Source organism: Ornithorhynchus anatinus, chromosome 10 (genome assembly GCF_004115215.2).
Source record: "Ornithorhynchus anatinus isolate Pmale09 chromosome 10, mOrnAna1.pri.v4, whole genome shotgun sequence".
In the NCBI taxonomy this organism is placed as follows: Eukaryota; Metazoa; Chordata; class Mammalia; order Monotremata; family Ornithorhynchidae; genus Ornithorhynchus; species Ornithorhynchus anatinus.
The window spans coordinates 10,788,561-10,810,350 of record NC_041737.1 but is presented as its reverse complement, the minus strand read 5'-3'; the positions used below and the strand labels follow the sequence as shown (position 1 = coordinate 10,810,350).

General features: G+C 45.4%; 1 protein-coding gene and 1 non-coding gene across 2 annotated transcripts; both read right to left on the bottom strand.

The window, feature by feature from the left end:
• Positions 1–1,453: 1,453 nt before the first annotated feature.
• LOC114814858 lies at positions 1,454–1,591 on the bottom strand. The gene has a single exon (XR_003762654.1). It is a non-coding gene; the product is annotated as a small nucleolar RNA SNORA7 (small nucleolar RNA).
• A 12,914-nt stretch (positions 1,592–14,505) lies between these two features.
• Positions 14,506–21,224, bottom strand: PLK2 (polo like kinase 2). Its single transcript, XM_029073966.2, has 14 exons — positions 20,881–21,224; positions 20,253–20,360; positions 19,986–20,102; positions 19,622–19,751; positions 19,283–19,370; positions 18,469–18,564; positions 18,087–18,285; positions 17,765–17,912; positions 17,217–17,314; positions 16,684–16,813; positions 16,098–16,338; positions 15,850–15,979; positions 15,424–15,534; positions 14,506–15,317 (listed from the first exon to the last, which is right to left on the bottom strand). Exons 1-14 carry the CDS (start codon positions 21,154–21,156, stop codon positions 15,126–15,128), a joined length of 2,064 nt encoding a protein of 687 aa, XP_028929799.1. The 5' UTR covers positions 21,157–21,224; the 3' UTR covers positions 14,506–15,125.
• Between the last annotated feature and the right edge of the window lie 566 nt (positions 21,225–21,790).

Genomic DNA, 21,790 nt, shown 5'->3' with positions numbered 1-21,790 from the left:
AACCTTCGACTGGGGAGAAGTGATAGTTTAGGTTTTTGAGGTGTGAGGTGTTTGAGGTGAAGCGGATTGCCACTAAAGGAGGCGTTCCTTTTTACTTAACTTTTCTGTGCGTCAGTTCCCTCATCTGCAAAATGGGGATTCAAATGTGTTCTCCCTCCTACTTAGTCGGTGAGCCCCATCTGGGACCTGATTATCTTGTATCAACCCCAGAGCTTAGTACAGTGCTTGACACATGGTAACTGCTTAACAAAACCCACAATTATTAGTAGTATTATTTTGCGGGCTCCTCCTCTGCCTCCCGCCCTCTAACAGTGGGAGTTCCCCAAAGCTCAGTTCTGATTCCCCTTCTGTTTCCATCTACACTCACTCCCTTGGAGAACTCATTTGCTCCCATGACTTCAAATAACAATAATAATAATAATAATGATAAAATTGGTATTTGTTAAGCGCTTACAATGTGCAGAGCACTGTCCTAAGCGTCGGGGTAGATACAAGGTAATCAGGTTGTGAGGCTCACAGTCTTAATCCCCGTTTTACAGATGAGGTAACCGAGGCACAGAGAAGTGAAGTGACTTGCCCACAGTCACACAGCTGACAAGGGGCAGAGCCGGAATTTGAACCCATGACCTCCGACTCCCAAGCCCGGGCTCTTTCCACTGAGCCACGCTGCTTCTCTATGCAGATTATTCCCAAATCGACCTCTCCAGACTTGACCTATCTTCTCTGCAATCTCACATCTCTTCTTGCCTTCAGTATATTTCTACTCAGAAACCTCCCTGCCACCTAAAACTTAACATGTCCAAAACATGTCCTGGTTCTAATCCCCGCAACTCCACTTGTGGGCTATGACCTTGGGCAAGTCGCTTCACTTCTCTGAGCTTCAGTTACCTCATCTGAAAATTGGGGATTGAGATTGTGAGCCCCACGTGGGACAGGAACTGTGGTCCAACTCCATTTACCTGTATCGATTCAAGCGCTAAGTACAGCGCCTGGCATGTAGTAAGCCCTTCGCAAATACCACAGATATTATTATTACTCTCCCAAGTATTTAGTACTCTGCACACAGTAAGCACCCAATAAATACCACTGACTGATTAATTTATTGCCTCACGGTTTCTCTTTGGTGACTGTCTCCGGTTGCACGGGCACGTGGACATTTTCCTATTCTATCCACAAACCCAAGTTGAAGGATAGTTGCAAACACTTGTGCTCTTGTGAATTCCTCCTAGTCTTGTCTTATACCGTCTAGTGGTTTCCGACCCATAGCAACACCACGGACACATCTCTCCCAGAAAGCCCCGCTCTCCATCTGCAATCGTTCTGATAGCGTATCCCTAGTTTTCTTGGTAAAAATACAAAAGTGATTTACCACTGTCGCCTTCCTCGCGGTAAACTCGAGTCTCCACCCTCGACTCTCTCCCGTGCCGCTGCTGCCCAGCACGGGTGAGTTCTGACTTGTAGCAGATTGCCTGCCACTCGCTAGCCGCTGCCCAAGTTAGGAATGGAGTGGGTAGGGCTCTGCCTGACTCTCCCTCCCGTAGCCGAGACCGGTAGAGTACTGGAAACTCTCCAGGTGCGACCCTGAGAGGGGGAATTCCTTCTTACCTACCATTAAAACTGGGAGAAATGGTGCTATTCATTCATTCGATTGTATTGTGCACTTACTGTGTGCAAAGCACCATACTAAGTGCTTGGAGGAGTGCAAGAGACAAAGTTGGGTGAATTTTATAATTTAAAATTATAAATCCGAGTCAAATTGTAATGATTAGTGAGCCCAAGACTCCTTTATCGACACCAGAGCCACAGATGTCTCCAGCTGCTATATCCTGATCATAAAAACAATTTTACGGAGGTCCATAAGGTGCATAAAATATATTCCTAATGTTAAAAACTCAAGTGCGTCATTGCGTTGACAATGTTTACCGAATTCAAGATGAAATTTCCTTTTTGTATCTAGGTACTTGGAAGAAATGAAGTTTATAACTTCCTTCCCTATATAAAGACTTTGAAACCTTAAAACCCTTAATGGATCCTTGAAACTGGTGTTATCACATTTGCTAATATTGACCGAGGAAGCTATTGCTGCTAAATTTAGGCGCATATCTTTGGAATGTCTTCGCAACCATTTCAGACTCGACTTCACAGACTATAAAGTCCATTAGATATTGTCATTCAAAGAGCACCTCTGAAACTCACCTAAGTAAAAATTTAAGTCAGTGTTTCAAGGGTGGTTTTTTTCCTTCCGATAGCTGCTGGAGTAGATAGTTAACCGCTGGATACTCCAGAACGTTTTCCTGTTCCTAGTTTATTGTGTCTGTGTTGATCCTAAAATGAAATCACTTAACAGAGTCATTACAATTATTTGACCTCAGCAATGTCATTAACAAAGCAGTGACTCTGAATCAAACTTTCTTAAAATACTAATAACCTCTAGAGGGAAGAGAGAATCTGTATCCATTTCATTAAATTTTTCAACCATACAATTAATTAACGGTATTTAATGAGTGCTTACTGTGTGCAGAACACTGGACTGGCATTTAAGAGAAGCAGCGTGGCTTAGTGGACAGAGCACGGGCCTGGGAGTCAGAAGGACCCAGATTCTAATTCTGACTTCATCACGTGTCTGCTGTGTGACTTTAGGCAAGTCACTTAACTTTTCTGGTCCTCGTTTCCCTCATCTGTAAAATCGAAATTTAAGAGCGTGAGTCCCATGGGGGACAGGGACTGTGTCCAACCTAATGAAGTTGTATCTACCCCAGTGCTTGGAATAGCGCTTAGCACATAGTAAGTGCTTAACGAATGCCATATCTATTATTACTATTATTAATTATTATTACAGCACCGTTGTTGGGAATGACAGTTCTTCTTGAGAAGTATTTTAAAGGTCTGCCTCCCCTGTTAGACTGTTAGCAGATCATTTCTACTACCTGAATTGAATTTTCTCAAGTGCTTAGTGCAATGCTCTGCACAAAGGAATGTCGTGGATTGATTAACTTATCATTGCCATAAAGAACTAAGGTATACAGCGTGCGTTTTGATAGGATCTCACTATCTGTAATGGCATCTTCAAATATGAAGGACAACTTTGTATATATATATTATTGTGTATGTATATCTAAAAAGTACAGAAGGGAAGAGGAGAAACAGAATGGTTTCCTGATATTTGAAATTTGGAGGACATTGCCATAGTGGTGACAGTTTGGGGGATAAAAAAAAAAATGAAACAGATATCTCACAGTCTTTTTACTGATTCCAATCACCGGTAAAACAGGAATCAGCCCACTGAGATTTCCCTACTGTATTTCTTTACCCCATAGACCTCCCTTGTGCCAGAGAACTTGGCACTCTCTGCAGCAAGTCCGGGTTTATTCCCTTCTGAGGCGGTTAGGGAGCCAGGCTGGTGCTTAACTGCACCGGGACTGAAAAATAAGATTCCCTTGCCAGGCTTCACAGATTCAAAACCATATGTTGAAAACTGGGAACTTTCTGCTCTGATGAATATGAATCTTACCATCGCACTGAAGGCACACACTAAATACCATCCAGCTACCGGATGTCTTCGCCATTCCTGCCTTTAAGATTTTCAATCCTTCCCCAAGATAAAAAAAAACTGGGCTGCTCTGTAGAGATGATCCGAAATGTGGACTGTGTGGAACATCAGTCAAACGGTAGCGTTTATTGAGTGCTCACTGTGTGCAGACCACTGCACTAAGTGCTTCGGAGAGTACAACGCAACCGAGTTAATAGACCCTTTCCCTGCCCGCAAGTCTGAGATGTTCAGATTGTAAGCTCCTTAAGGGCAAGGTATGCGTCTTGCATTTTTGCAGTACTTCCCCAGCATTTATCACAATTCACTGTATTCAGTAAGTACCCAATAACCACAGATATTATCACTACCCACCACTACCCTATTTCCTTAAGCCTCTAATCCTGGCACTCCCACTTGTCTGCTCTGTGTCCGTGGGCAAGTCGCTTAAATTCTCTGTGCATCATTTGTAAAATGGGGATTGAGACTATGAGCCCCATGAAGGGCAGAGACTCTGTCCACCTCACTTGCGTGTATCCACCCCAGTCTGGCATATAGTAAACACTTTACAAATACTATTATTATTATTATTAAATTTCCTTTATTCTGATTCCACTACTTGTGAATATTTCTAAGTTTGCCTCCCCATTAGAGTATAATTCCTCATGCTTCTGCTGTACTGACTCAACCTGCGTGGCCTAGTGGCAAGAGCATGGGCTTGAGAGTCCGAGGTCATGGGTTCTAATCCCACCTCCGCCACTCGTCTGCTGTGTGACCTTGGGCAGATCACTTCACTTCTCTGTGCCTCGGTTATCTCATCTGTAAAAATGGGGATTCATTCTGTGAGCCCCACGTGGGACAACCTGATCACCTTGTATCTACCCCAGTGCTTAGAGCAGTGCTTGATACATAGTAAGTACTTAAATACCAAGCATTTAGTAGAGTGCTCTGCACATAGTAAGTGCTCAATAAATACCACTGATCGATTGATTGCATCCAGTGGACAAACAATAAAAACTTCACTATTAATACTGTATTACTACACCACAACTATTATTGCTTGTGTCCATGTAGCACATTACAGGAAATGTGCTTTGTGTTTTTGTTGTACTTCTGGACAGGTGCTTAGTACAGTGCACTTCAAGAGGCACTCAAGAAATATAGTATAGTACTACTACTACTACTGATAATAATGGCATTTGTTAAGCGCTTACTATGTGCAAAGCACTGTTCTAAGCACTGGGGAAGATACAAGGTGATGAGGTTGTCCCACATGGGGCTCACAGTCTTAATGCCCATTTTACGGTCGAGGTAACTGAGGCAAAGAAAACTGAAGTGACTTGCCCAAACTCACAGAGCTGACAAGCGGCAGAGCCGGAATTTGAACCCATGACCTCTGACTCCCCAGCCTGTGCTCTTTCCACTGAGCCACGCTGCTTCTCTTCTCTACTACTCCATACTACTATCACTTCCACACATCTATCCTCCCATTCTCGTTTGACTTATCTAAATAATGTTACGTCTTTCTCCCCATTAGATGATAAATTATTGGAGGGCAGAGATCGTGTCTTCTAACTCTACTGTTGTAATATTAATAATTGCAGTATTTGTTAAGAGCTTTCTATGTGCCAGGCTCTGGACTAAGCGCTGAGGCAGATATGAGCTAGTCAGGTTAGACACAGTTCCTGTCCCACATGGGGCTCGCAGTCTTAATCCCCATTTTACAGATGAGGTAACAGAGGCCCAGAGAAGTTAAGTGTCATGCCCAAGGTCACACAGCAGACAAGTGGCAGAACCGGAATTAGAACCCAGGTCCTTCCAACCCAGGCCCGGAGTCTATCCATTAAGTCACACTGCTTCTCCATCAGCTGTCTTCTCCCCTAAACAAAACTCTGAGGATAATTCTCATTTGCCATTAAACTGAATTCCAAACCTTGATGAACCATGATATTAGGTTCTGACCCCTCATGTTTAAATGTGACTTTGACTTCTTAATCTGAATGTATTGGCATAATTAAATTGTGGCAACTCAATCAAAGTGATGTTTCCCATTGCTGGAGTTAATAGGGTGGAGAAACACACTCCAGCTGACGATATCCAGACACTGTAGAACGGAACCTACGGCAGATGGAGGAGAAAGATCCTGGAGGCCACAGGCCTCCAAATTCACTGTTTGCTTCAGAAACAAGTTGAGACACTCGACTCTGTCTTATTTATCCATTCTGTGGAGACTTCAGGAGGCAGAAGCAGGACACAAGAACGATTTTCCCATCAATTAATTGTGAAATATTATTAGTAACATGGCAAGTGGTCCAAAGACCTCTACGAGAAAGGTCCTTGAAGCACAAGGAAGCCACAAGGCAGATGGTCTTTCAGGGGCCATCTGAACATCAGATCCAGGGAGCAAACAACGGAAGACCAGAAGCAAGAAGCATTTTTTAAGAGTAATAGTATTGATTAAGCAATTACTGTGTACAGAGCACTGCGTCAAACACAGCGAAAGAGTAGCGTGGCTCAGTGGAAAGAGCCCGGGCTTGGGAGTCAGAGCACGTGGGTTCTAATCCCGACTCTGCCACTTGTGGGACCTTGGGAAAGTCACTTCACTTCTCTGTGCCTCACTTACCTCCCCTGTAAAATGGGGAATGAGACTGTGACCCCCACATGGGGCAACCTGATTACCTTGTATCTAGCCCAGCGCTTAGAACAGTGCTTGCCACAGAGTAAGAGCTTAACAAATACCATAATTGTTATCATTATTATTATTATTATATGTCCCTCGAGGAGTTCACAGTCAATGAAGTTTAGTGAAGTTTTAGTAGAAGTAACAGTATTTACTAGGCATTAATTTGTGCTCTGCACTGTATTAAATGCTGGGAGAGAATACACAAGTGGGAATCACCTGTCCCTGTGCTTAATAAATGTAATCTTTATTATCATGGATAATTTCAGGGAGCCTCTTGCTTGCTGCTTGAGTTTATAAGGCATAAAAAGTGCTAAAACTAGCAGGACTCCAAGGGTCTGTGGCCAGAATCCATGGTAGACTGAGAAAATGCATCGTTACTGGGCATCATCTTCATCATCACGGCCCCTAGGTTGGACTGTAAGCTTATTATGGACAGGGAACATAAAAAGCAATGTGACCTAGTGGATGGAGCATGACCTGGGAGTCCGAAGGTCCTAGGTTCTAATCCCAACTCTGCCACCTGTCTGCTGCGTGACTTTGGGCAAGTCACTTAACTTCTCTGTGCCTCAGTTCCTTCTTCTGTAAAATGGGGATTAAGACTGTGATCCCTGTGTGGTACAGGGACTACATCCAACCTAATTATCTTGTATCTACCCCAGCAGTTAGAACAGGGCCTGGCACATAGTAAGTGCTTAACAAATACCATTATTACTATTATTATTACAAACTCTGTTATATCGTATTCTCCCAAGCGCTCAGTACAGTGCTCTGCACCCAGTGAGCGCTTAATAAATATGACTGATTGACTGAATAGGCCTTGGATGCACAGCGCTGCCCTAGAGCAAGGGGGGGTGACGTCCAGGCGAAATAAAAGAAGTTATCCCTGCCCCTGAGAAACAATCTAGTGATACCTGACAAAATGCCTACTAAAAGAGGCCCTAAAACATCTCTATCTGAGAAAATCTACACCCAGCATTGTCTCTAAAGAACTCTGCTTAGGAATACACTACTCGGCGCCAATGAGGAAGGGCCAAGATGAAGCTATAATCACCATTTTTAAGAGAACTCTGTGGAATCCCCCAACTGAGTATTGCAGGCAAAATTCAAGCCAGAATCTTCCTAGACGGACCTCTGGAAAACCCAGTGGGCTGTTGGCTACTTGAATCGCGACAAGGCCTCAGGCTCGTTCCGCTGTTACCCAGGTACCTTGCCAAGTCTCAAGTGCCCGGAATGATTCGGAGAGCTGCTTTGGGAAACTGAAGCTTGTGGGTTGGGTATCTGTGGAGACAGTATATCTTTAAGAGAGGAATATTCTAAGACTCACCGGAAGACTCACGGGCAGAGCCCAGCATGGGAGCAGAAGGAACAGGACCAAGCAGGCCACAGCTTCGTTTCATACTTAAAATGAAAAGTCTTCTGTTTTAGAACCGCCAATGGTTGCCCTATTTTCAAAACCCTACTAAAATCACATCTCCTCCAGAAAGTCTTCCCTGGCTAATCTTTCACCTCCTCACCTTGTTTCCCTCCCTTCAGCATTACCTAGGCATTTGAGTCTTTACTCATTAAGCACTTAGCTACTTACCGTGTCTCTGCCCCTACAGCACTTATGTATATCCTCTTACACTCCCTCGCTTCTCTTATCTGTCACTGATTGTATTGTCTGTCTACTCAGCTAGATTGTAAACTCCTTGAGGGCTGGGATCGTGTATGCTTTTTCTACTGCAGCCTGGCTTAGTGGCAAGAGCTCGTGCTTAGAGTCAGAGATCGATCGTGGGTCCTAATCTTGACTCAGCCACTTATCAGCTGTGTGACTTTAGGCAAGTCACTTCATTTCTCTGTGCCTCTGTTACATGTAAAATGGGGATTAAGACTTTGAGCCCCAGATGGGACCACCTGATTACCTTATATCTGCCCCAGAGCTTAGAATAGTGCTTGGCAAGTAGTTAGAGCTTAACAGATGCCATCATCATTATTATTATTATTATGCTCCTAAGCATTTAAAACCATGTTCTGCACCATGACACCATCCTTTGAGTGTCATCGATTGATTAATTGCTAAGAAACCTGCAGGGACTGGCCTGCTTTGCGAAAACATCACCTACTATCGTGCAATCAATTGTATTTTTTAAGCATTTACCGTTTGCAGAGAACTGTACTGAGCGCCTGGGGGAGGGTCCAAGACAAAGTAGTTGGTAGTCATATTCCCTGCCCACAATGAGCTCACAACCTGGAGGATGAGGCTCCCCTTTCCATTACCTAAAAGCCCTGCTGAACTCTTAGTGACCAGATATCAGCAGGTTGTGTGGCCAACTGGAAAGAGCATGGGCCTGGGAGTCAGAGGGCCTGGGTTGTTATCCCAGCTCTGCTACTTGCCTGCAATGTGACTTAACCTCTTTGTGCCTCAGTTTCCTCATCTGCCTGTTCTCTTCCTACTCATACTGTGAACCTGGTGTGGGACAAAGACTATGTCTGACCTGATTATCTTGTAACTAACTCAGCATTTAGTAAAGTGCTTGGCACATGGTAAGCGGATTACAAGAAGCAGCATGACATAGTGGCTAGAGCATGGGTCTGGGAGTCATGAAGTCATGGGTTCTGATCCCAGCTTCGCCACTTGTCTGCTGTGTGACCTGGGGCAAGTAGCTTCATTTCTCTGCGCCTCAGTTCCTTCATCTGTAAAATGGGGATTGAGACCGTAAGCCCCATGTGGGACAGAGACCACGTCCAGCCCGATTTGCTTATATCTACCCCAGTGCTTAGTAAAGTGCCTGGCACATAGTAAGTCCTTAATACTCTTATTATTATTATTATATGATCAAAAATAGCACCCTTTTTAAGAAACTCAACTTCTAGAAATCAAAGGTCATCATCATCAAAGATCATCATCAGATCATCAATCCTGATTCCAAAACAAAATTCTCACATAACCTTTCAGTGTCGTTATGTGTCACTTTCTTCCAGGGTTCTCTCTCCCGAAGAGAACCTCCCTTCATGTTGGCCTTTTTTTTTTTCAGTGGTATTTGTTAAGTGCTTACTATGTGCCAGGCACTGTACTAAGCACTGGAGTAAATTCGAGCTAATCAGGTTGGATACAGTCCATGTCCCACGTGGGGCTTACAGTCTTAATCCCCATTTTACAGATGAGGTAACTAAGGCAAAGAGATGCTAAGTGACTTACCCAAGGTCACACAGCAGACAAGTGGCAGAGGCCTTCTGACTCTGCTTCCTGTCCTGTTGTCCCAAGCACTTAGTACAGTGCTCTGCACACAGTATGTGCTCAATAAATAGGATTGAATGAGTTGAATGAATTGGATCCCAAAACCTCAGGACAGTGTGGCTGGGTTAGGCTTAGAGGGGGAAATGGAAGGAGAGAGGTCAGGGAACCCAGTGAGGGTTGAAGAGAATCGGGGATAACGAGGGATTCTGGACTGCAAGCTCACTGTGGGCAGGGAATGTGTCTGATATATAGTACTCTCCCAAGTGTTTAGTACAGCGTTCTGCACACAGTAGGCACGGTAAGCAGGACTTGTGGATCTGAGGCAGCCAGGCCTCATACCTTTTCCTATGGTTGACCTCCCAGTTGGCCTAGAGACTTGTTTACCTGAGGTAGCCAGGCCTTATACATTTTCCTTTGCTTGATCTCCCAATTAGCCTAGAGACTTGTGGACCCGAGGTAGCCAAGCCTCATACATTTTCCTTTGCTTGACCTACCAATTGGCCTAGATACCTAAACAGCTGATGAGCCAGATCCAGAGGAGTTGATGCCTCTCCTCCCACCTCCCTACCCCCTCAGTTAATCCATAAATCTACAGAAAACTGAGGTGATGTACCAGCCTGCACCAGGGAAGCCAGACATAAACGTTTATATCGGCAACACAGCTTAACGCTGTCACCAAATCCCGCTATCTAAGCAGCACACAGTCCGACAACGAGACGAAAGATGAGGAGGGAAGGATAAGGCTGAATCAAGAGGTCCGGCTCTTCTTTGGAAGACTGCCAGAGTAGGGTGGGAGAGTGGAATCTTGCTCCAGACCCAACTAAAGGGCTATAGCACACCCGGCTCCTTGGGTACTTTCCCTAGCATCACAGGCCAGACTCGGTATCAACTGGCGAGGCAAACTCACAAAGTTGTGGCATATAGTCAGCCTCTTAGAATCAAAGCTATGCTCCCCTCAGCACAACTGAGGATGAGTGACAGCAAAATAACCAAACAACTGCTGTATGGAGAGCTGAAATTGGGAAAGGAAAAGCTAGGAGGACAGGGGAAATGTTTAAGGACACTTTAAAGCAAAAGTCTCAGATGATGCTGCATCTCAGTTGAAAACTGGGAGTCGATTATGGAGGATGGGACCAGTATGGTGAACTGTTATCAAGAGAGGAGCCTGCCTCTTCCAGCAAAAGCTTCATCAGGAGAAGAGGCGAGGAATCCAAAAAGATAAAATGTCAGCACGACAACACAAGGGACAGCCTTTTACTGTGTACAGTGTGGCCGGGACTCTGGGTCCTACATTGGTGTTTTTGGCTAAGTTCTCTGTTAGGGAGGTCTTTTTCAAATAGGAAGGACTCAACTCTGTTGTACTGTACTCTCCCAAGTGCTTAGTGTGATGTTCTGCTTACAGTAAGAGCTCAATGAATACCATTGATTATTGATTGATTGACATATATATATATATATGTAGAGAGGGGGAGAGAGAGAGAAGGAGAGAGGTGCACCCCCCCGCACACACACACGCCTGGGCTCTAGAAACCAGAAAGGGGAGACCAGAGGATCTTAAAATGTTTTCTGTCGGTCACAAATATGTTGGAATGCCCCAAGCTGAAGCAGAGATGGGGTCCAGGTTAGCAGAGGAGAAAGGTGGCTTCCTGGAGAACTTCAAGGCTGGCACAAGGTAAGCATCAGGTGACCAACTTGACCTTTATGATATAAATGAAAATTATCATCAATTAATCAGTGGGATTTATTGAGTACCAGCTGTGTGCAGAGCACTGCATTAAGTGCTTGGAAGAATTCAACCCAGTAAAGTTGGTAGACACGATTGTTCTATTGTACTCTCCCAAGCGCTTAGTATAGTGCTCTGCACACAGTGAGTGCTCAAAAAATAGGAATGAATGAATGAATGATCCCTGCCCTCGAGGAACTCACAGAATTCATCGTCTGCATTATTGAGTAGTTATGGCATGCAAAGAATTCTACTGAGCATTTATTTCTACGCAAAGCACTATAGCAAATGAGTAGGAGCATATAATGAAGAACAGAAGGCCCGGTCCCTGCTCTCTTGGAGTTCACAGTCTAATGGAAGGGAAGACAGGCAGATCTGATTGTGAACATGCAATAGCAACAAGCGTAAAAACTGCTACAACTGTTTGACAAAAGTATGCACTGAGTAAAACATAAAAAATAAGTTGCAATAAACAGCTATGAACATGACTCCTAAAAGTGCCTTGTAAGATGACATGATGAGATGGGGATTATTCATTCATTCATTCGATTGTATTTATTGAGCACTTACTGTGTGCAGAGCCCTCTACTAAGTACGTGGGAGGGTACAGTACAAGAAGAAACAGACATATTCCCTGCCCCCAACGAGCTTACAGTCTAGAGAGAGAGAGGCAGACACTAATAGAAATAAAAATACAGATTCATACATAAGCGCTGTGGGGCGAGGCAGAAGGAAATGGAAGAAGAGGAAAGGAGGAAAAGTAAGGGAAGGCCTCTTGGAGGAGATGTGCATTCAATAAGGATTACAGAGTAATCAGTTACCCACTTTTATACCGGACAGTCTGGTTTTCAGTTGGTCCATCCCCTGTCTAGAGCAGATATGGCACTTTTCTGGTCAGTATTTTCACCTCGTGTCACCGAGTTCTGCAGCCCAGGCTCAGCGCCCGTGCTCAAAGAGAAACACAAAATCACCAGCCCAAGAGGGAGGGTCAGGAGTCCCTTCAGAGAAACACCATGAGTTTGGACGAACTCGACGTACTTTTGCAAAGTCAACCAATCGAGTTTTTATTGAGCGGTGACTTTGTGCAGAAGAATTGTGGCTTTCGTTGAGCGCTCACTATGTGCCGGGAACTGTACTGAGTGCCGGAAAGGAACTAGATGGTTGAAAATTGGCACTTGCGATGTCCTTCTGTTCCAGGGGCTATTTCCATAGGTAGTATTTTTGAATTGTCATCAGTAGTCAGGAAATGCCACCTGGAGGGGTTGACTTTTTAAGAGGGTTTTGAAAGTTAGATGGATACAGTTGGGCAGAATGTTCAGACTTGCCCCAGACAGGATAGAAATGGAAATTTCCACTGGAAAATTCAGCTGGGAATGAGGCCAGTTGCAAGTAAGCAGGTCTGCAGAGGACTCTAACCAAATTGGTATTATCTGCCTCCTTTGCAGGCCTTTTGTTAGAGCCTTTCGGTCAATGATCCTAATTGGAAGTGATGTGTTTGTGCTTTGGAAATTTATCCCAACAGATGTACGTGTGGGAGAGGGGTTTTGTAACTTCTTTAAGAAATTCTGTTTGGTGAAAGGAAATGTAATACTTTGCAAGTTTACAGAATTTCTTCCCCTATGACCTCCAACTACAACAAAAAGACAGTTTGGACTTCAAAGTGTGAGGCAAATATAAAATACCCCAAATGTCTGGTTATAAATTGTAGAATAGATTCTTCCCCCTCCTCATAAGATGTTGGGTCATCTATTCAAGAATCCCAGGAGGAGAGTGGAACAAATTGGAGATATGTGTGTTGACGTATAATTAGGCTCCATATAATTCTGCAGAGTGGAATTTCCAGAGTGGTTCCAGGGGAGGGGGAGTCCAAGAAAGAGATGATCGAGTTCGCTCTATTTAATTTTCATTATCTCAAGTTCAATCAAATTATATTTTAAATAAAGCAAAAGCAATGCTATTTAAATCCAACAAACGTAACTTAAAACTTTTAAAACATACCAAGCACCCAGCAATCCAAGAAACCAAACGTCGGGTTATTTGTTTTCATTCTCCTAAGTGGCTCTGCCGAGACATCAGTAGAGTTGTTACTATAATTGTCCTTACAGTTGTTTTCAGCAGTTTCTGCAGGTCACCTAATAACCACCCTTTCCCAGAGATGGTCTAATGCTCTCTATTCCTCTTCTCCAAACATTCTTAGCCCACATTCCTGCCTGCTCCCAGCAAAGTTTCTATACCATTTAAGTAGAAACACATTCATAAATAGTAAGCTCTTTGACGACAGGGCTCATGTCTATCAACTCTAGTGGTAATTGAACTCTCCCAAGCATTTAGCACAGTGCTCTGCACACACTAAGCATTCAATAAGTGCCAGTGATGGAGCTAGGTAGAGTCACATTTTCAGCCAGATCACTGCAAGACAATTAGGGGAAGGGCACCAGCCTAGCCCAGAGCATTTTAACTAATATGCTCCAGTTGATCAGATTCCCAAGAGAATAGAAAGCAAATCCCATACGGAGAGTGCAGGTCAGCACAAGTTTAGCAGAACTGGATCGGCAGGTCTCGGTCTCTCTCTCAAGGGACCCAAAGGCCATCGTGTGTGGATGTAGCCGAGACCTTCTCGGAGTGGCTATGGCCAATCCAATGACAGTTAACAGAGAATTTCAGTCCCAAATGTATGTTATCAACAATCCCCACCCTGCCCCCAAATCTACCTCTGTGAACCAAGATTTCCCTTGCCTGCCTCCTGGCCAAAATACAAATCATCCCCAACACGAAAGCAACATTTGGTAAGAGGGTGAGTAATGCAGATAGGCAGTGGGAGTGTTTCAAGGCAGAATTTAGCCTCGTTAATCTGACTGGGCCCTGACTGCTGGCACAATTCATGAAATGAGGTCTGTTTAGATTGGCTTGGTTTAGAAACCTGTGGCAATCCTCCCTCATCTGCAGGAAGTCCCCTGTAGCCTGCCCTTGGTTTTGAGTCAGAAAGCCACCCTGGACTGGCCTTGTTCTCTCCTCCCCACCTCAGGTCAAGATTCATCTCCACCCTCCCCTTTGTTCCATTATTATCTGTGCGAGTGAGGTAAGAGTCAATGAACAAGTCATTTGCCCACGTGGCCATGCTCTTGCCAAGGAGATGGATATTAAATATTCATTCCTCTCTTCTGCCAGCTTTGAAGGTTAGACAAGCCTTCACCGTAGCTTCCCGAGAGGCTAGGTAAGGGACGGGCAAGGAATATAACAGTATGCGTAGCTTATGAGAGGTACAAGTTGGGAGGCAGTCAGGTCTTCAGGACCCAGCCCTCTGTTTCATTCTAACCCGGTAGCTCAAGTCAGTATTTAAGACAGGAGAGCGTTGCTTCTGTTTTTCCATTCTCTTTATTGCCAACAAGGTTTAAAATGTTCAACATCCAAAAAAATTCAGATAATAAATACTGCACTTTAGGCTGTAATAAATAAAAAGTTTATTAACAAGGAATGCACTTCTCCAGCCAAGTGTGGGTTATTTTTCTTGAAAAAAGAAAAAAAAATATGGCCACAGTTCACAGTTAAGCAGCTCAGAGCTGCCCCAGTTACAGCCGTTCAACATCGGAGCTCCCCTCTCTCTCTCTCTCTCTCATCAGGAAGCATATTCACAGTTCCCAGTCCTCCATCCACAAGCCTTTCTGTGGAGAGAGGCCAAATGTCAAGAGTCAACGAACTCTGCTGAGAAATTGTCCGAAACCTATTAAGCAGGTATATTGAGGAAATCTGCATTCCAAAGGGATTCCTCAATGAATGGTTGACTCAGTCCACAAAGTCAAGATTTTTATTCCTAGGTCTGGGCCCAGCCCAGCAAGCTGAAGGAATTATTTTCGTACCACATCCTCCCTCCGACTTGGACATCCTCGTCTTGTGCCACTGCCTCGGTTGTAAGTTTCTCACAGTGGGGGGGAGAAAAAAAAAAAATAGTCCTTTCTGCTTAGACCAATTTGGTCGTCTAGTTACAGCGTTGCAGCAGCATATTCAGTGCATATTCCATTCGATTTTTTAGTTCCAGCGAGCATCCAGAGATCAGTAAAGTAGTCAGCCGGATCGTCGTGGAGATCCTCTCTTCGTTGATGTAAGTGAGTAGATACTCATCGCTCTGGCTGCAGAGGATTATTTTCGTATGATCGTGGTAGAAGTTCACCTTCAAGGGAAAAAGGACGGTTTGAGAAGTCCAGTTTTGACAGGAAATGAGAGAAAAAACCACCAAGGATCTGCCTGGACTGTCCACAATTGACATGATTGTTTACCTGAAATGTGCCATCGTTGAACAGCATCATTAAGGCCTTATCAGATTTTAGCCACTGGAGGAGGTAGAGCCGGGGCCTGCGAACATCAGTGACACTAGGCAGGTCTCCGCCCTAGGGAAGATGGAGGAGATTAATCCGGAATGAACCAACTGCATTTTTTGGGTGTTTTTTTTTTTTAATGGTACTACTAGGCATCAAGCGCTATTCAAACGGCCACCGGCGTAGAACTGGAGAGGTGTGATTTAATCCCCAATTTTACAGATGCGGTATTTGAGGCACAGAGAAGTTAAGTGACTTGCCCAAGGTCACACAGCAGCCGGCAGAGCTGGGATTCGGACTCAGGTCCTCTGCTCTTTCCCCTAGATCATGCTGCTTCTCATTCCAACACCAGTTTGGCCTGTCCCCTATCCACCCCCAGCAACTTACATCCATGAGATTCTCCTCCATGTAGTGTGAGAAATATTTCAGCACCGTGACTTGGCTAATTAACTGTTCAGGAGCATCTGTAGCAGGAAACACTGAGCACTGGCCAAGCTCTGCATAGTAGTGGACTGTTCTAAAGAAACAAGGGAGAAGGAAATGTACGATAAATACACAGATGGTTAGCTGACACACTGCTCTGTGATGACCCGTTTGGGGGAAGTGAAACCAACAGCTTCCAACTTAAGACTTACTTTTTGTCAGGGAGAAGGCTCATGTGGGCCCCGTTGTTGAAGAGGACCCCGACTGTGTGATCCGACAGCTGGTACCCAAAGCCGTATTTATTCGAGTAATCTACCCATTTGGTGACCCACTGAAAGGACGTGGTCAGCTGCTCTTTGGGGATGCAGTCGGCCTCTGGCATATTCTCAAGGCATCCCCTCAGAACCCTTGCCACTGTGTCAGCCACACTGCCCATAGTACTGTCCTCCAGACCTGAGAAAGCAAAAAAAAAAAAAAAGAGAGAGAAAAATAGAAAGTAGATTTCAGTGTTTTAGCATCTGAACAAAAATGGACTTCTCAAAGTTGATCTTTTTGTTCCGGTCCAAGAGAAATCAGGTCATCGATGGTCCTCTGATTACTCTTACGTACTAATGGGAAGAGATTGAAGTCCAAGCTCATTGTGGAAAGGGAATGTGCCTGTTTTATTGTACTCTCCCCTGTGCTTAGTAAAGTGCTCTGCACACAGCAAGCAGTCGATGAATACGATCGACTGGATGACTAGTCCAGTTCATTTGCCCGGGCACTGGTCATCATTTAAATGAGACAGCTTCGACTTACATTCGCTGCTGCTGCTGCAGCTACCCAGAGTTCCTCTCACTATCATCCTAATGGAATCCCCGATTGGCTGCTTGTGATCTGTTGCCGGCGCTCCAGACTTGACCACGGTCATATTGGGTGGTTGGATCTCCTGAGAAGGAAAAAAAAAAAAAAGGAGGAAAAAAGAAAGGTATTAAGATTTAAGAACCTAAATCTGTTCTAGGCACCAGACCAGGGGCTAAGACCAGAGAGCTGTTCCCTGCAGGTATCAAAATCAAAATGGGAAAGGAAAAAAAAAAAAATATGCTCAGAACATTTATTGTGCTGAAGGGCAGTCAGAGTAATCAGAGGCAGTTTTTACAAAGGTTTTGAAGCCCGTGACATGACAGCAAAACCTTAACTTTATAGATTAGACCAGTAATAGCAGTAGCATTTATTGAGCACCCACTTGGTACGGTGCACTATACTAAAACGCTTGAGAGGTCCAGAATAATAAAGTAGCACTACCCGAAAATATTGCAGTTAAGAAATCGGTTTTACTCCTTCTGGCCTACCTCATCTGTTCTGTGTTTGTGGGGTTGCTGGGTTATGGAAGCCTTCTTCAAGTCATGCCTAAGCTTGTAAATTTCTTCATCCTCTTTAGCCAGTCTGTCTGAAGATAAGAGAAACACGTTTACAAGGTTAGTACTCAAAATTTCCATTTCCTACTATTTTTACATACAAAACGGAAACAGAACCAACTAAACATCGACTTGGGCGGATTCCTTTCCTTATCAACTTGAAGAATGCTCGGACTTCCAAAGCAGAAAGTCCTGTATTCTCTTTCTCACGAGATCCCACCATCCAGGGAGTTAGTCGTCTCCCAGCAGTGTGCTGAAATGCACCATTAACAGAAAGCCCGCTTATCGTAATAAATCTTCCAGGCAAGCTGATTACCCTAGGTGTGGCTGCCTGTGCTCCAAGAATGTGGGCCAAGAGGGGGCTAACAATACCGCTGGAATAAAACAAAATGCACTGATACGGCTTGAGGGTCCTCTTTGTTCTATGGATATGGAGCACCGATCTTTCTCTCTCACACACACACACACAAACCCCAACTTACTATGTGCATCGAAGTATCTTGCTTTTTCCTTTTTACCCCCAAAGAGAGCAGCCGCTGCCTTCTTAAAGAAGTTCTTAGCTGGGCTTGACAAGTGGAAGTCTGGCACAGTATGGCAGCAGCTTGAGGACAGTCTTTCTGGTGTGAAGCCCTGTGGGAGGAGCAGAAAGGCCAGTTAGAGAAGAAGTGCTTACTGTGTGCAGAGCACCGTATTAAGTGCTTGGGAGAGTATAATATAAACACATCCCCTGCCCACAGCGAGCTTAACAGTCTAGAAAGATGGCAGGCAGTTTCAAACAGAGACCAGAGGAAACAGGGTACCTACCTGCAAGAAGAAGTCATGTCGAATGATGTCATCCAGCCTGGGGCGATCCTCTGGGTTTTTGGACAGCATGCTGGCTATTAAGTGTTTCGCTGGGGCCAGCAAGGATGAGGGCATGGTGTACCTGGCTTCCCTTATACACCTGTAGGTTTCTTTTAGATTGGTTGTCTCAAACGGGGGTCTTCCCAAGAGCATCGTATACCTGGAAAAGCAAGAGAGCCCCCACATCAGTCGGAAGGAAATAAAGAAGGAAAATGACTTTGCATTTCACACCTCAGATCAACTAGGCTACAAGCTCCTTGAGGGTAGGTATCTTGTCAACCAACTGTGTACAGCGCTCTGCACACAGTGAGTGCTTAAGAAATACTGCTGATTGATTACTTACATTACACAGCCTAAGGCCCAAATGTCTGATTCACAGCCATGTCCTTGTTTGTTGAGCACTTCGGGTGAGAGATAGTTTGGTGTGCCGCATATTGTCCTAAGAGACAAGGCATCAAGGTTAGAAAACAAAGCTTTATCAAAGCTTAAGGGAAAAAAGGGGTGGAGGGGGGAGAGATACACTTGGATTTCTTTTTTCAACCTTAGTCCAGTGTTATTCATCATCTGATAATGAAGTCGCATAGCCAAACCTATAGACGTAGCCTTATCATGGGCAGGGAATGTATCTGTTATATTGTGCTCTCCCTAAGCAGTCTGTACAGTGCTCTGCACACACTAAGTGCTCAATAGGTACTGATTGCTTGATTCCTATAGAGAAGCTTGAGGAAGGGACTTGAGACAGGAAATGCACTGCATTTCCTGTCTCGATTTTCCATCATGCATCCTTAGCCCGAAAGCCTTTCAAACTGAATTCCCAGGCTTGCTTATCCCAAGGATCTGTCAAAACTGAGTTTTTAATAAGGGTTGGAGATCCCCCTCTAAAGCCCGCCTCCTTCCAGTCCCTGCTAAAAAAAGTCACCTTCCCCTTTTCACCCCTGTAGTCAAAGTGAAGAGGTGGCACCTTTGGTCCAGTGTCCCTAATAAGGTAAGGCTTTTAGTCACAACAAGGAGAAAGCCTACACTTTTCCTCCAGTCCCCTAGTTATTAGTTGGGAGTCCTAAAGCACAATAGATTAGAAACCATCATGGGCTCATCCTGGAGGGTCAGGACCAACTGAGCCATTAGGTCCCTCTCAGTTTTCACTGCGGATGTCTTACCGTCTCCTGTGCTCCAAAGGTTCCAGCCGAGCTGCCAAGCCAAAGTCGCCCACTTTCAATTCCATGGCTTCATTGATGAAGAAGTTACCTGTTACGGGAAAGACAATTAAACCCCTTTGAAGGATCGACTATACCTTCTTTAGAAGATTTGAAGAAAAAAAAAAACCACCCGCACATACGCAGAATTATACTGGAGGCAGAAAGCCAGGAGATTTGAGATTGTCAGGACAGAAGAATGACTCAAAGAAGATCTGCAGAACTGCTCTCAATTAGGTAGCGTAGGCAAATTCTCAGAGACGCAGAAACGTATTCTGTCGGGAGTGTCAGGCACAAGCTTACCTAGCTTAAGGTCTCTATGCAATATTTCTTGCTCATGAAGGTACTTCAGTCCTGACACGATCTGCCTGAGGTAGTATCGCACTTCTGGTTCGGTTAACACCTTTCTTGCTTTCAAGATGTGAGCCATAGACTAAGGGGAAAAAAAATAAGAAAACACAGGGGGTCATTAAGACTGGAACTGGAATCTCACCTAGCTTTCAAGATGTGAGCCATAGACTAAGGGGAAAAAAATATGAAAAACACAGGGGGTCAATAAGATTGGAACTGGAATCTCACCTAGACCGATAAGTGTGGGAAGAGCAGGCTTGGCTGATAATAGTCCAGGGAAATAAAATACAATGGGGCTCTCGGGGTTAATACTCACCCGCCTACTGCAGTACTCCAGGAGAATGTAAATATTTTCTTTGTCCTCAAAGTAGTGGTAGAACTGCACCACATGCCGGTGATGAAGAATTCTGTGCAGCTCTATTTCTTTGTCGATCTGAAACAGAAAACGCAAGAGGCGTTTTATGAGGCTCCTGACACCAGCTCACCGGAGATGAGTGTTTACACATGCAGAAGACATTTTTTCTAAGAGGGAAGGGCCATCCGGCCCCACAAAGGGAATGTTTTGCCGCTCAGTCATACGCACCTTTTCCCTTTGATGAGGTTTGGCTACCCTGCTGTGTGGAATGATTTTTGCAGCGTAAACTTTGTTGTTTGTCAAGTCGGTCATCTCATAGCACTTCGCAAAGCCACCCTGAAACCAGACAAAGGCAGAGGGGGGAAGATTAAGCCCCGGCAGAAATAGGGGAGGGGGCAATCGCAAATATATTCGATTTATAACCTGCTAAATGTTTTGTGGGGGGGGGCTAAACGGTGTCAGTTTGGGTGGGGGAGGAAAGGTATAAGGTTCAGGTCCGGGTAGGATATCGGAGGGTCGAGAGAGCAGATTTTTATTCGTATTCGACCCAAAGCTCGGCTCGATGGAGCGGGTCAGGGGGTGAAGGGAGAGACCTCCCACCCTTCCCACGGCTCCACGAGAGTCACTCATTCATCCGATCCTACTTACCGCGCGCTTACCGTGTGCAGAGCACTGTCCTAAGCGCTCGGAAAGCACAGCTCGGCAAAAAAGGGAGCTCCTCCCTACCCAACAACGGGCTCGCAATCTAGAAAGGGGGGAGCCAGACAACCAAACAAGGAGCCCGGCGTCAACCCGGCCGAGAGGGAGGGCAAAAGAGGGGGGCAAAAGAGCGGGGCTCCTGCCGAGGCTGCCTTACCTTGCCCAGCACCTTGCCCCGGCAGTAGCGCTTGCCCGTGCCGGGATCGATGATAATCCTGGAGATCTCGGCGCTGGAGTGAGAGTGGTGATGGTGGTGGTGGTGGTGCAGGGCAGCCGGGGGGGCCTGCTGCTGCAGCTGCTGCAGCTGCTGCTCCTCCGGTTGCTGCTGCTGCGGCTTCTTTTTGGACTCCCCCGTGCAGGCTTTGCCCAGCGCCTGCTCGCCCACCTTGGCACTGGCAGCCGGCTGGTAGGTAATAGTCCGCAGTAACTCCATGCTGCAAACCCTGCCTCTCCTCGCAGCTCGGTGCCACCCACCCTCTTCGCCCCCCAGACCCGTGCCCTTCTGATGCCAGAGGCGGCCGAGGAGGCCTTTTATACCTGCGGGGGTGACGTCACGCCAGAAGCCCCGCCCCCTCCACCCAGGCCCCGCCCCCTGCCCAAACCTCCCCCCCCCCGCCTTCATTCATTCACCTTGGATGAAAGAAGGAACGAAGAATCGTAATAATAATGATGATGGTATTGGTTGAGCGCTTCTTGCGCACCGAGCACTGTTCGAACACATTCCTAGCGTTTAGTACAGTGCTCCGCACCCGGTGAGCACTCCATAAATACCCTGGGAGGAATGAACGAACGAAGAATCGTGATAATGATGATGATGGTATTTGTTGAGCGCTTCCTGGGCACCGAGCACTGTTCGAACACATTCCTAGCGTTTAGTACAGTGCTCCGCACCCGGTGAGCACTCCATAAATACGCTTGGAGGAATGAACGAACGAAGAATCGTGATAATAATGGTGATGGTATTTGTTGAGCGCTTCCTGCGCACCGAGCACTGTTCTAAGACATTCCTAGCGTTTAGTACAGTGCTCCGCACCCGATGGGCGCTCCATAAATACGCTTGGAGGAAT